Below are 13,080 nucleotides of genomic sequence, written 5' to 3'. Positions count from 1 at the left end.
AAAAGCCATGACAACCCCCCCCCCCTCCAAAAAAATTGCATGGCAACAAGACCTGTTTTCTAAATTCATGGATTTCATCCAACAGCTGCAATCTGCTTTTTACCTGCTGAGATTTCTGCAGGGAAGTGGGATTTTATACTCCATACCCATCTATCCTCCCCCCACCCCCCACCCTGCAAGTCTCTGTGCTCAGTCTGACAGAAGAAAGAAAAAAACATCAGCATGCAGGTATTTACAGCGGCACACACGTATCTATTTTTGGCTGAAATGTATTTTTAAGATGTATACTGTACAGAGTATAAAATAACATGTTCTCATATTAACTTTTATCCCATTTTCCACTGTTCCTGACTCGTTACATACAAATTCTTCCTCAACCAGTTTAGAAAACCCCAAACTGGTTTTACCGAGTAAAATCAAAATTTTTCCTGCACCTGTCCTCATGAAAGAAATCCAGTTTAAACACAATATTTCTAATATTTTCTACTCCTACTGCTGTGGATTACCTGTGTGATTGCTTTTCAGGAGAATTCCCCATGCAGCATTAGCAACACTGCTCGTCACAGTCGATGGAAGCACTCCCATAGCTCTTTTTTACTGTGTCGGGAATGCCTGCAGATATTAAAGCAATACATGCGGCTGCTTGTCTGAGTCCATTGACTTTGTGTTTTTAATGGCTTTTGTGTGTGTGTGCGGGGAAGTGTGAGGACACTGTAATAAGACTTGGTGGTAAAGACTTGGTGATAAATTGGTTATGTCTGGGTAGGCACATGTACGTGGATGACAACATTGTCCTCCAAAGCGTGCTCATCATGCTTCAGCTGCACACACACACACAGACAGTTGTGTGACTTGAGCACAGCTGACAGGTTTGATCAAAGCTGATTGATTGAATGACACGAGGCAGGGCTGCACATAGCAACATGGTGGGGTTAAGGGTTTGGGCTCCTGTGGTGTCTGAGGACACCCTGCACCCACCTGCCCTCCCCCTCATTGTTAACACAGCCTTATTGCAAACCATATCTGACAATGGATATTGATCAGGCGAATGGGAAGGATCGATGCTTGTTGATTGAGCAGAAAATACAGGACTGAGACTGTCCCCCAGGATTCAGTATTGTTTTATGCTTTTATTCCAACTTAAATCATTTCTAAATGGAGCCAAAGTGTGAGGTTAAATAATTTGTCAAAAACAGATTTTATTATTTTATCAAAGACAAAATGTGTATACAAAAACAATTAACACCATAAGTAAATTGTAATGACTTGCACACACATTTCTTGAAATTCATATGAGGATTTAGAGCCACTATGCCAAAGGAGAAACATGCTACGGGCGATTAAATAAGAGAAGTAATGGATGATCTTAGTGCAAATATGTATTGATGAAGAATTAGAAGTGACATAAGCATTCCCAGTCTCAGCAGCTCTTTCCTTTTCAGCACTGGGCCATGCTGTGCATTGTATGTGCATTTACTGCCATCTGCTGTCCTTTGCAAGTAAGTGCATGTGCAAACATCTACAAAGCATATCTTTATGTTAATACCAGGAATAAACATGCATTTCCAATACCTGCTAATAGCTGTGGTTCATCATGTGGTATTTTTGAATATTTCTTTTTATTAACTGATTCTTTCTGTATAAGTGACAGCTCTATATATGGTCCATAAAACCTCTTATGAAGTTACCTTCAGGTTTCATTGTATAATATTTTGTATGTACATCTAAATTTAAAACTCTCTTACTTCTGATGTTGGATGGTGAACATGTCAGGTTTTTATTAAGAAATTATTATACATCATGTATCACAAACTTAAGATACAGACACTTTAACCTTTAATTTAAAGCAACAAAATGAAATCCACTGATGCTTTTAATTGTATGTAGACATGCTTTTTTGGCAGCAGTTCAGGGAGGGACAGTTATTATGCAACTCAGTGGTTAAGTAAAGACAAGGTCACAGTGCAGAGTCATAGTATTCAGTCAGACGGGCGCTTTGCAAGCCTTTGCACAGAAACATGGCTGTGCGGCTGTTTGAGGGTAAGAAGCATGCAGCTGCTTACCTGCAGTACAGAGTGTCACCCACTGAACTCATCAACACAATTATGAACTACATGGAGAAGAAGGTAAGAGCTCATGTTTATCACAGTACATGCTTAGATGAGTTTTGATACTTGTTCTGTAACTATTTGAAAATCTAATTTGCATTTAGCTGCTTTAATGTAACCATACCCTATAAACACTGAAACTCTTTTAGACGCTGAAACATTTCAACCTTGCAGTGGATGTGGGCTGCGGTTCAGGGCAAGGGACAGTCCTGCTGGCTCCATACTTTACTAAGGTGGTTGGAACAGACATCAGTCCCGCTCAGCTGGAGATGGCACCGGCCAAGAGCAACCCTCCAAATGTCTCGTACAGGTGAGGAGGAGGGAAGGTGGAAAGAGATGCACTTTGGTAAAACCAGACTCGGTGTATTTGGGACAGATTGCTATTTCTATACAACACTTCACAAACTGTTCTCAGCTTAACTGTCTGAGGACTCACCTTGAGTAATGGAGTTAGGTAATGATACTATCAATCACCCTCTGATTACAGGACCTGAACAACAAGACAGTTCAAATCCCTTTGTGGTTGGAAGTTCTGTCACAAGTAGACAGAGTTTGCCTATCTGTCCTGGAAACAGAGACGTTTCACTTTTCTTTTTACACACTCTCACAACTTTTTGTCAATTTTGGCTCAATGGTTGAGTTTAACAGTGTACAACCTTGGAAGCAATCTCACCTCAAGGTTGATTTAGTATTATTTCTCTTAAGGTTATACATGTTTATCTTATCTTTATCATCTTTATTATATTATAGACAGCAAACAGAAGGGCAATAAATTCACCTTCCATTTCATTCATTGTCATCATGAGCTTAGAGACTGGGTTTCTACATCAACCTGAGCCACTGAAAACTAACACACATGTTCCAAAACTAATTGTCAGAAGCCTGGTATTCAGAAGTTAACCTTCATTTATCCACACAAATATTGTGTACGCTGTGTTTCTTCAGTGGAGTTAACCTTCAGATCTCTCTCATTCCCACACTGACAAATTGTTCAAACTATCTTAAACCAGACAGAGCCCCGCTGAGGAGCTGCCCTTTGCATCTGGAGAGGTGGACCTTGTGGCAGCCATGACAGCAGCTCACTGGTTTGACCGCCAGCAGTTCCTCCAGGAGGCCGACAGGGTGCTGAGGCCTGGAGGCTGCCTGGCCCTCGTGAGCTACACCATGGACATGGAGCTGGAGTACAGGGACGTCTCCAACAGACTGAATGACATCTGTAAAGAGGTCTAAATGTTAAAACTTAATTCCTGGAATTCATTTTATTGTGTTTGGACATTTACCAGGAAGAGAATTATGGTATCAGTTGCATGATGGGAAATGTAGGATTGGATCCTTGTGAGACAGATTATTGCATATAAGTGTGATTCTGTATCAGTAGAAAACTTTATGCTGCCCTGCTTCCTTTCCGAGACCCCTATCTAGGATCAAGCTCTGTGAAGATCTATTTAGACATGTTTGACTCCTGCTCCTACCCAGACAAAGAGTGGTAAATGACATCTATGTCTCATGTCACCAGATATTCCTTTGATACATAGGTAAAGAGTCTACAGCCACTGTTTTCTCTCTTCGTGTCCAGGAATGAGTGCATATTCGTAAAGAGAACCTTGCCACTGAATGGATATATTGGCATGGTAGAGACCTTCTCCAGCTACCAGAAACTGCAAAAAAAGGACCCTGCTGAGGCTGAACGTCTCTCTAATGACATCAGGAACAAGTGAGATATTAACCTCCAACTCATCCACAAGTCTAATCATTAACTCCTGGCCCTGAGCTCTCACCTCCGCTCGCCTGGCACTGAACGGTGATCTCCTAATCTCCCCTGAAATTCATTTATCATTATCAAAAACTGCTGAAATTTGTCTTTGAATACTGCCACAGTCTTGGGCATTAATCAGAAAAGCCAAACACTGCTTGACTAAGCTTAACTGTTGAAGGCTTTTACTGCTTTGATAATATAGCCACCATTAATTCCCCTGCCACTGACAGGACAGAATAGCCCAGCAAGCAAAATATATAGAGGGGAAGTGCTGAGCCATAACTTTTACATGGATGAAAAAAAGTATGACATTGTATTTAATTAATATCACAGTTTGGGAAGATTTACACACAGTTCTGTTCTCTGTCTCTGGAAAGAGTTTGACCTGTGTTTTGTCTGATGTAGTCTAAAGGCAGAACAGAAAGTCATTTGCTCCTTAGTTTCCCAGTCTGTTCCGCAAATAATTTTAATCTTAATTTAGCCATTAGTCTCTTCATTAATTCACCTTAGACCCTGTGGCTTTTCTTGTCTTTCCATCTTCCATCCCAGGTTGCTGTCTACCATGAAGGTGTCCTCTCCTGACACAGAAGTGACACTGGTTGTGAAGTATTTCTACTGGCTAGCGTGCAAACCTTGATCAGTCTGACTGTTTGAATTCTCCACAAGCTTTTTGGCACATAACCAATTAAAACAAACCAGTGTCTACTTGTGACCCTTTGTCAGCAGTTGTTGTGACCAGCTCAACCCAAAAGCTGGAATGATCCAGTGACTCAAAAGTCTGAATAAAAAATCATTTTTTGTAGCAGAAATACCCCACACAAACCTGGAGATACAGGTGTATAAAAATCCCCACTCACGCTACTTATGTCATGTTGAAAAAGTTGAAATCATACCCTTTAAAAACAAGCATGTGTTAAGTTTATTTTTACATAATAATACTTGAATTTTCTACTTAAATAAAAAATTGCTGTTAGGCTTATGAATGTTGACCTCTGTGCATGCAGAGCCTCCCAGAGTGACCACTAGATGGAGTCCTGTCATACAGTGATGGATGAGTGTCCAGTTTGTCCCTCCTCTGTAGTCTTGAAAGCTTGTATTTCTTAAATAAGCTTAGGGTAATGGAAATGTATTTATTAAGTGTCTCCATCTTGAAGCAAACTGCACTGAAAACAAGCTTTTAGTCTTTCACTTTAACATCTTATATTGTTGATTTAAACAGATAAATGTGGTGTATTTAAGCATTATTGAGCCACTAACAACATTAAATATGAACAAATCATTATTATGTTGGTAAAAATTTAATCCAGGCACCATTTGGTTTCCTCAAAAATCCAAGTAGCTCCCAAGTGTTTTAAAGAGATGCAGATTAGATGAGAGTAAATTCAGCCCTGTGCTTGTTTTTCAGCACAAAACGATTCGACTCTTTTACATGATAAAGGACTCTGGGCTCTTTTCTCTATTTTCAGCTCCCCTGTCCCCTATTTTTTCACCTCTCCTCCCAAATTTATAACAATCATTTATCCAAGTCATCGCTGTCTCCCTGAGTGTCGTCCTCTCTCCTGTTATTTATGTGTTCACAGATTGTTTAGGGCCACGGGAACAGATGGTAATTAACATGCATGGCCTCCAAATCCCCTGAATCTCAAAGAACTTTATTACTCTCCCCTGCCAAACTTTGACACTCACATATTGGTGATGTTATTTCTGAAAATGACTATGTGGATAAATTCTATTTTTATTTTAAACAGAACATTTATGTGTATTATTGTTTTAAGATCAACCCAAATTCATATTAACATAGGACTAACACAATTTCAAGACAGTGAGTATAAATGCATACAACCACACATAACACAGAAATCCAGAGTCCATTTGTATCTCCGAGCTGCTGCACCCAAAGAGTGCCTATAAAACCCCCTCTGTGCGTTTACTCCTCCACACCACCAGGGCAGTCATGAGCAGGGTGATCAGTACCGGCACTGCAATGAACGGGGCAAGGATGTGGATGGGCGGGTCGTGGAGGAGCCGGCCAGTTAGGGCACAGTCGTGGAAGTAGATCCGGTGAATGTGCATGAAGAAGTGGTCGACTATCTGGTTGGGCCAGAAGCAGTCCATCCTCAAGGCCACCTGGTAGGTGCAGTTTGTTAGTCCCTCGTATATCCTGCAGAGGGTGACAAATCAAAAACACAGTCACTTGAAAAGAGAAGAAAAGTCACTCAAATATACTGACCTCCAATCTGCTAAAACATACAGATAGAAAAATACACTCCTCAGGTTGACATTGTGTCTGCTAGTGTCTTTGAAATGTTCTTGCAGAGTGGGACCAGAGTGGGGGATTCCTGTTGGTAGGGGATGAAAAAAGCAAAGGAGTGTCTAGGGTTACCAGTGGGTTTAACACAGCTAAATATAACTGCTAGGTGGTAGAGGGCAGGAGAAATGGAGATGCATACCAACATGGCAGCGCCCTCACTACAGCTTTGCACCATACCAGGAGAGATTCTGTTTCCGGACGGCCACTCTGTTTGGCTTCATAGCTAGAGGCCGAGCGGGCAAGTGGTCTGGGAAGCAAAGTCTCTTAAAGGAACCCAGGTTTAACGCTCTTCATAAATGGCATTTTCTGATGTGTGCAGTTTACTGTTTGGTGTGTTATTTCCCTTGGATGAAACAAAATGAGGTTATTTTAAAATACTCCCACTGCTACAGTCTCACTGCATCAATCATCCAGAATGCAATGCTGCAATATGACATAGTTTTTTTTCCCATAAGGGGCAAAACACAATTTTTCCTTGCCTGAATACAGTCATTTACAACACTTGAGCCCACTGATTGTAAGTCACTTTGGATAAAAGCATGGATTATATGATTGGTATGCAGTGGCGTTTCATGTGTGTGTGTGTTCCTGCATTTCAAAATGCTGGTGGGTTTTCCATTGCACTTTAATGTCTCTAAGAGCCATCCATCATCACCAGGAGCTGATGCTGCAGCTGTAAGACCTAGCATCAGGATTAGGTTTAGAGTGAGGGTTAATAATAGTTTGGGATTAAGAGTCATGCTTGTGGTTATGATTGAGATTAGCATTCATCTTGGGTAAAGGTTTAAGGTTATGGTGGAGGAGGTTCTCACGAGTATGTTAATACAGACACATGTGTTGAGCTAGCACTCAGTGAAAGTGTTTTGGTCTCCAGACAAGATGAGTCAAGAGAGACTGGAGTGTTTTTGTCACTCTGAGCAATACAGTGTGTGAATGGTGCTATCATGTTCCACTTAAAAACATAATTTGTTTATTAAGTTTTATAAGTAACAAGAAAGTGTGAAGAGAGGAAATCAACTTGTGTGTGAGTGAAGCTGTAAACACACACACACACACACACACACACACACACATTTTTTGGCTAATAAATTCTATCATCCTATTAATCTGACTGTAAAAAATACATTTTGGCAATAAAATATCAAGTGTTAATTTGACTAATTTACATTATTCCAGTGTGGTGTCACTCAAAACTATCAGTCACATAGTATGAAGACGTTTGTGGGTTTTTGTAACAGATAGTATGTGCAGATAAGGAAAGGTCATCATCATTGACCACAAGGATTAGAGTGCCTGGTTTCCAGTTTTTCTCCTCTCAGAGTTTCTCCTCAGTCATCTTTAAGGACAACCCACAGGGACTGTTTATTTATCTCTTGGAGAAAGAAGCACATAATCAGCAATATCACCTGACTGTACAGTCAACAAAGTCTCTGAGAAAAGATTCATCTTTATCTAAACATTTTGAGAGGAAGAGGACTTGGGCTCATCTCCAGACAAATGTGACTGAGATACTTTGTGGTATGTTCAACTGAAATACAAAAAAAAACACTATCCCAAATGTGGAAGTAAATCTGAAAACGGGACCCTTGCTGTATATTTGGATGTCATTTTAAACTGTAAATCTCTTTCTGATGTTCAAAGAATTGCATTAGGAATAACTCCTAATGCAATTCCCCAGTAATCACAGGGCCTCTACCACAGTTTACTCTGAGCTAGACTGTATATAAATAAACAAGAATAAAATATAAAATATATGCACCGGATATCTGAGTAACCTCATGAAACAACACAGTGGCTCTAAACTACTTTGGAATTCATGCCTGTGGAAGTAGTTTCACTTTCAAGGACAAACCTCTTCAGTTGTATAATTAATTGGAGCCTTTTCTCCTCTACTTTGCAGACAGTGTGATTTGGACTCTGATGAACTTGGAACAGGACTGCTGTGCTGGATAGCGTATACTGATACCTAGAGCTGCCATTTCTATATTTATCTATGTGTGTGCTATGGTTGGATCTCACCTGAAGGACAACTTGGCTGTCTATATATTGTACATTTCTGCAGTATAATTTGCAGTTAGTGGGAAAAGTATTTACAAAAACAAAACACTCCATGACACTGAACACCAGTCCCATGTACTCTGGATGGATTTTAGCACCACAGGTGTAACAACACAGCTGATTGAGGACAGTCACCTTATAGGTGCTATATGCAGGTTTTTGCTATCTCCTCATAATCAGTCTTAGCATTAACAGCTGTTTACTTATTAAGAGCTTCAGCTGTCATTGAGTTTACAAGACAAAGGGTTCGAATACACCCTGTGGGCAGAGATACTACAGACTGGATGCTACAGTGACTCAGTGTGACAGGAGAAGTGACAGAAATAGAGGCAAAACAAGAGTTAACACTGGTGACAGCTCTTTGCGAGTAAAGGAAAGAAGTTTGATGCTGAACTCTAAACTGGTGAGTAAGCAGCTGTTAATGCTAATATTGGCATTATAACACCTTTAACAGCCAAAGACAAAGATTAAAGGACAATGCCATGTTTAATTAAGCTCACATTAAGCCACCATAGGCTACAGGTCACACCAGACCAAGTAAAGCTGTAGCAGTGTTTTAACTTTTTCATCCTGTGTCACACTTACAATACCTCTGTTTTGAAGCAAATCCACACACAATTAGTCTGAACCCACACACACACCTTGTTTGTGTTTTTCTAATTTTCTTAATTTTTTTAATTTGCACAGCCAATGGTGGAACAGACGTCGACGATGGCATCAAACATTGTTGCTAGGAGTTTTGTGACGCAACTGCAAACCCTCTGTGCCTGTGCAGATATTTATGATGCGTTACAACTGCACACACACACACGCACACACACAGAGCACCACTGCCAATTATATGCTGGACCAAGAGAGGACAGCAAGCCAGGAGGGAAATCACACAGTTTTGACAGTAGCTTCTCCTGTGGGCCTCCCAGCTTCCTTTCACCCTCCTGTCTGACTCATCCTCTGACTGCCAGTGTTTGGAAAAGCACTGCTCCGAGACACTGGCTGACACACACACAGAATACAGTGTCCAGCAGCTACAGTAAAAGGCCGTGACCAGGGTGATGTGGTGAGTAAAAGCATAAACTGGAGTCGGTGATGGCCATAAGGCAAACAGTTTCGAAGGCAGGTTGAAGATGTCTTTTCAAAGAGTGAGCTAAACTCACACCAACGTACTGCGGGCTACATAAGTTGAATCCTGTAGGAGGCATGGCCAGAAAACTTGCCTTCCTGCATGTAACGCATTTATTTCATTAATGACTACATGCTTGCATATGGAAGATATATGTACAGTAATGCAATTATTCATTATTTTTCCATCCATTAATGTTACGTTATTAACAATTTGCAAAAGAAATACATTAATGCTGACATTAAATTTGAACTTCTCAAACTGAAATGTTATTTTTAGTCATTTCTATGTTAAATAGATGGGTGACAGATTACATAATGACATGGTTACACACTTTTAATGATAAAATATCTAAAACATGACATAATAAACTTTAAGATTTGAGCACTGAAGTCACACTTTACATCAGCTGATTGACACCAGCTGCTTCATTTGTGTTTCACAATCACTGGCTCATCAGCGCAGTGCACAGCTCAGCTCTTTACACTCATGCCAACCCTTTTTGCTCACTTCACAACCCCAACCTCCTCTTTATGTGGTAAGTTTTTAATGTTGATTCAGTTAAGATTTCCTGTTTATGTAACTGTTTTTTAATTCCTCCAATAGATTCCTTCTTCTTTGAGAGCTCCATTAAGAAATAGAGCCATTACCACAAAATCTAACTCTAAAGATGAACTCACTCCGTCGTGTCCGGCCAGCTGCACCACAGGCCTCGGTCCAGTCCTCCCATGTCGAATTTGAACTTAGCTAAGCAGAAGTCGTTGATCACCCTCTCGTAGAAACCCCTGTTACAGCCAGACACTGCAGGAAGGACTTGAGCTAGAAAGCAGAAGAGAGTAGGGAGAAAATGCATTAATTAAGTTATAAATATGATAATGGAAATGGATTTGGGTGATATGACTTGACTGGAACTGGGTAATGATTCTATTCCGGCGAGTGGCGAGTAAAACTATGCATCATTGTAAAGATACAAAAGATTTTACAAAGCTCTACAGAGGTTATCTGCTCTGTTTAATTCTAGATAATTAGGAATGTGTTTGTGCAACAAACAAGGTCATGTCCTGGCAATGGTTATTCCTGTTGGACCATTTCTTCCCTATTATGCTGTTACTTTCTCTAAGAAAAGATTTTAATTTGCAGTCGGAGTCCCAATCCCATTTGTTTACTTCAGAGATGTGTGTAAACAGCCTCTTAACGTGGAGGCAGGCCGCAGCCATCCCGCAGGACTCGGAGCTGAATGTAACACCACTGAGCAGTACAGTAGGAGAGGGAGTTTAAGCTGGCGGAAAAGGCCCGTCTGGAAACAAACAGGTTGTTGTTACGATCGGGAAACATTGGTGAAGCCCAGTCTGTGCTGGCCTGATAAGGACCAACTGTGTGCCCATTATGTTTGCTCTGTCTCAGCTCTGAAACACACAGGAAGACTGAATGTGTTGACATGAGGGTTTTAAAAGAGATGCTACCGCAAGAAGAAAGTAAGAGATGGTTGTGGCCCCAGTGACGGCGTCTTCTAGCTTGTTCATCACCCACAGAGTTGACGGGAGGTTACAGTGTGTTTCACCTGTCTGTTTGTTGGCAACAGCTGGTGGGAAAATCTGACATTCAAAGTTGCCTCCCAACTTGGCTGCTAACCAGCAACACATTCAAACTCCATTTTCCAGGAAAATCAACGCAAACCATGACAGATGCGACAGCACTGTTCTAGCTGGAGGCTTGCACTCCATTGACTCGCTGCCTTCAAGTTTTATCCACATTTTGGGGGAAAGGAAACACCCATCAACCTCAGCAAGAGTCATGAATTCTGTCTGCCACTCTAAGACTCAATATTTATGGATTTTAAAAACTGATGCTCATGAATATGAGATGATCCATTTAGCCCAAATGTCAGTCATGTTTAGCCAGCTGCTGTGCTGCTCAGCATGAGAGCCAAGTCCTCACTTTTTCACCAAAGCTCGTTTAAAAAGCCCGTCGAGAGCATTTCTATCTTATTACCACACTACCCTTTTTATACTGCCTGTCCACATGTTGTCTTCAATTATAAACATGTCACTTATCTGTGTACAATCAAGGGAATCAGGACATGTTCATGCTCTCTAAGCACTGATGACATAAACATGTTCCTGTGCATGTTATAAGCTTGTTGTGGCAGCAGCATTTAAGCCTTCCTAATAACCTGTTGACCTTCCACTCTGCACTGTCTGTCACACCGTGGTCAGTGTGGAATCTAACAGTACAAGTACATTTACCCACTCACTAAAGTACAATTATACAATTCTTGTACTTTCATTTTCACACTACTTTAGACTTAGTGGAACAAAAAATATTGAAACACTGCACTTTCTCTTGTCTTATTTAACTTTTCTTCACTTATTTGAGTCCTTTTCTTTTTTATAATTTAAGTACATTTTGCTCATGATACTGATGCATAAGTTTTCTGCAGTGTGATACTGCTACTTCTACTGAGGTGAAAGATCTGAATATTCTTTACACCCCTGACCTTGACTCAGATTAAAAACACGTCAAATTAAAGTGAAACTGTACGTTTGTGCATTCAAGAGTTTGAACTTTGTAATATCTTCTGCTCACTAATTAATGAGTGAGCAGAATAAAGGGACTGAATATTATTTGTAAAGCCTGGAAATGTTCACAAATTATCTTAAGGCGCAAAGAAGAAGTTCCTCACCACAAACACTCACCTGCCATGAGCAACACAAGCCCTGCTTTCAGGAGCGACGCACTCTCCAGAGCCATTCTGAATACCAACTCCAAGACGTTTTACGCGCGCTGCTCACCGCATGGAGATCAACCCCGTATATCCCATTCTTCCTCCAGTATCCAAGCTAAAGCGACGGATTCAGGAACCTTGCACCACAACCCTAACAAATCAAATTAACCGCAGCTCGCAGTTTGCGGTCAACGAGAAGGCGTCGACAGTTTACGCGTAAAAAAGCTCCTTGACCTCCCACAGTCGCAGCCTCCTTCCCCTCACCGCGGCCCTAATCATAGAAGCTCTGCCTGACATCTGATCCCCTTGTCCTGCTGCTTACAGCGTGGAGCTGCTCACAGGGGACAAAACAAAGTCAGACACCAAAATTAGTGCACTCATAATGAACCAGAGAATCACTGCAAGAATAAACAGTCATCTTATGATATATATAGATATAGATATATAGCTCTAATTTACATGCATGTTATACAGCTATCAAAACATATGGGAATAAGAGAGATAAAATAAAGGAAACTTGAAGTACGAAGAGTTGTAAAAAGTCCCCATACATTCACACCATATGTCCCCTGTGGAATATTATAGTAACTTTACAGCTCAGAGAAATGATCGAGATCGAAATGAAAGAGATTAAAAGACTGTGATAAGATTACTATAAATTCAAACACTGAGTCCCTGTAGAAATGCCTTTTATTTATCTATCAGTTTTTTCACTGTTTGAATACCACAGCATCTAAAACAGGCACCACATTGTACACAGACCTCCTATTTTGTGCATAATAGTCCTTTAAATAGACAATGATCACATTTTATAATGTATAATTTGAATGTGGTTCTCTTTAATATGCACTTTTATGAGTGCAGAGGTCTACTGTAAGATAACATATCATTAGTCTCATTTTACGTTTTTAGTTAAATGCCTATGAGTCATGCATTCATCACTTATTTATTACTTGTAATGGATTACTTTGTGCACTGCTTTCATTGTGAGGCATTATGATA

At 40.5% G+C, this 13,080-nt stretch overlaps 2 protein-coding genes across 2 annotated transcripts; one reads left to right on the top strand and one right to left on the bottom strand.

Moving 5' to 3' along the window:
• The first annotated feature begins 1,767 nt into the window (after nucleotides 1-1,767).
• Nucleotides 1,768-4,576, top strand: si:ch211-93g23.2 (uncharacterized protein LOC100005086 homolog). Its single transcript, XM_018661063.2, is given in 6 exon segments — nucleotides 1,768-2,126; nucleotides 2,258-2,418; nucleotides 3,119-3,340; nucleotides 3,487-3,594; nucleotides 3,685-3,822; nucleotides 4,414-4,576. Coding segments are annotated over 6 exon segments (825 nt in total). The 5' UTR covers nucleotides 1,768-2,018; the 3' UTR covers nucleotides 4,502-4,576.
• A 398-nt stretch (nucleotides 4,577-4,974) lies between these two features.
• LOC108873044 (receptor activity-modifying protein 1) lies at nucleotides 4,975-12,370 on the bottom strand. The gene is made up of 3 exons (XM_018661062.2): nucleotides 12,050-12,370; nucleotides 10,034-10,172; nucleotides 4,975-6,025 (listed from the first exon to the last, which is right to left on the bottom strand). Exons 1-3 carry the CDS (start codon nucleotides 12,102-12,104, stop codon nucleotides 5,770-5,772), a joined length of 450 nt encoding a protein of 149 aa, XP_018516578.1. The 5' UTR covers nucleotides 12,105-12,370; the 3' UTR covers nucleotides 4,975-5,769.
• Between the last annotated feature and the right edge of the window lie 710 nt (nucleotides 12,371-13,080).

Source organism: Lates calcarifer, linkage group LG7_2, assembly GCF_001640805.2.
Source record: "Lates calcarifer isolate ASB-BC8 linkage group LG7_2, TLL_Latcal_v3, whole genome shotgun sequence".
Taxonomy (NCBI): domain Eukaryota; kingdom Metazoa; phylum Chordata; class Actinopteri; family Centropomidae; genus Lates; species Lates calcarifer.
This window is presented reverse-complemented; position numbering and strand designations above follow the sequence as displayed.

Bases quoted from the DNA above. Each gene is read 5' to 3' on its own strand.
- LOC108873044 (XM_018661062.2), bottom strand. From the start codon at position 12,104: ATGGCTCTGGAGAGTGCGTCGCTCCTGAAAGCAGGGCTTGTGTTGCTC. The intron at 10,173-12,049 runs GTGAGTGTTTGT...TCTGCTTTCTAG, and splicing joins GCTTGTGTTGCTCATGGCAG to CTCAAGTCCTTCCTGCAGTG. The intron at 6,026-10,033 runs GTGAGTTCATCT...CACCCTCTGCAG, and splicing joins AGCTGGCCGGACACGACGGA to GATATACGAGGGACTAACAA.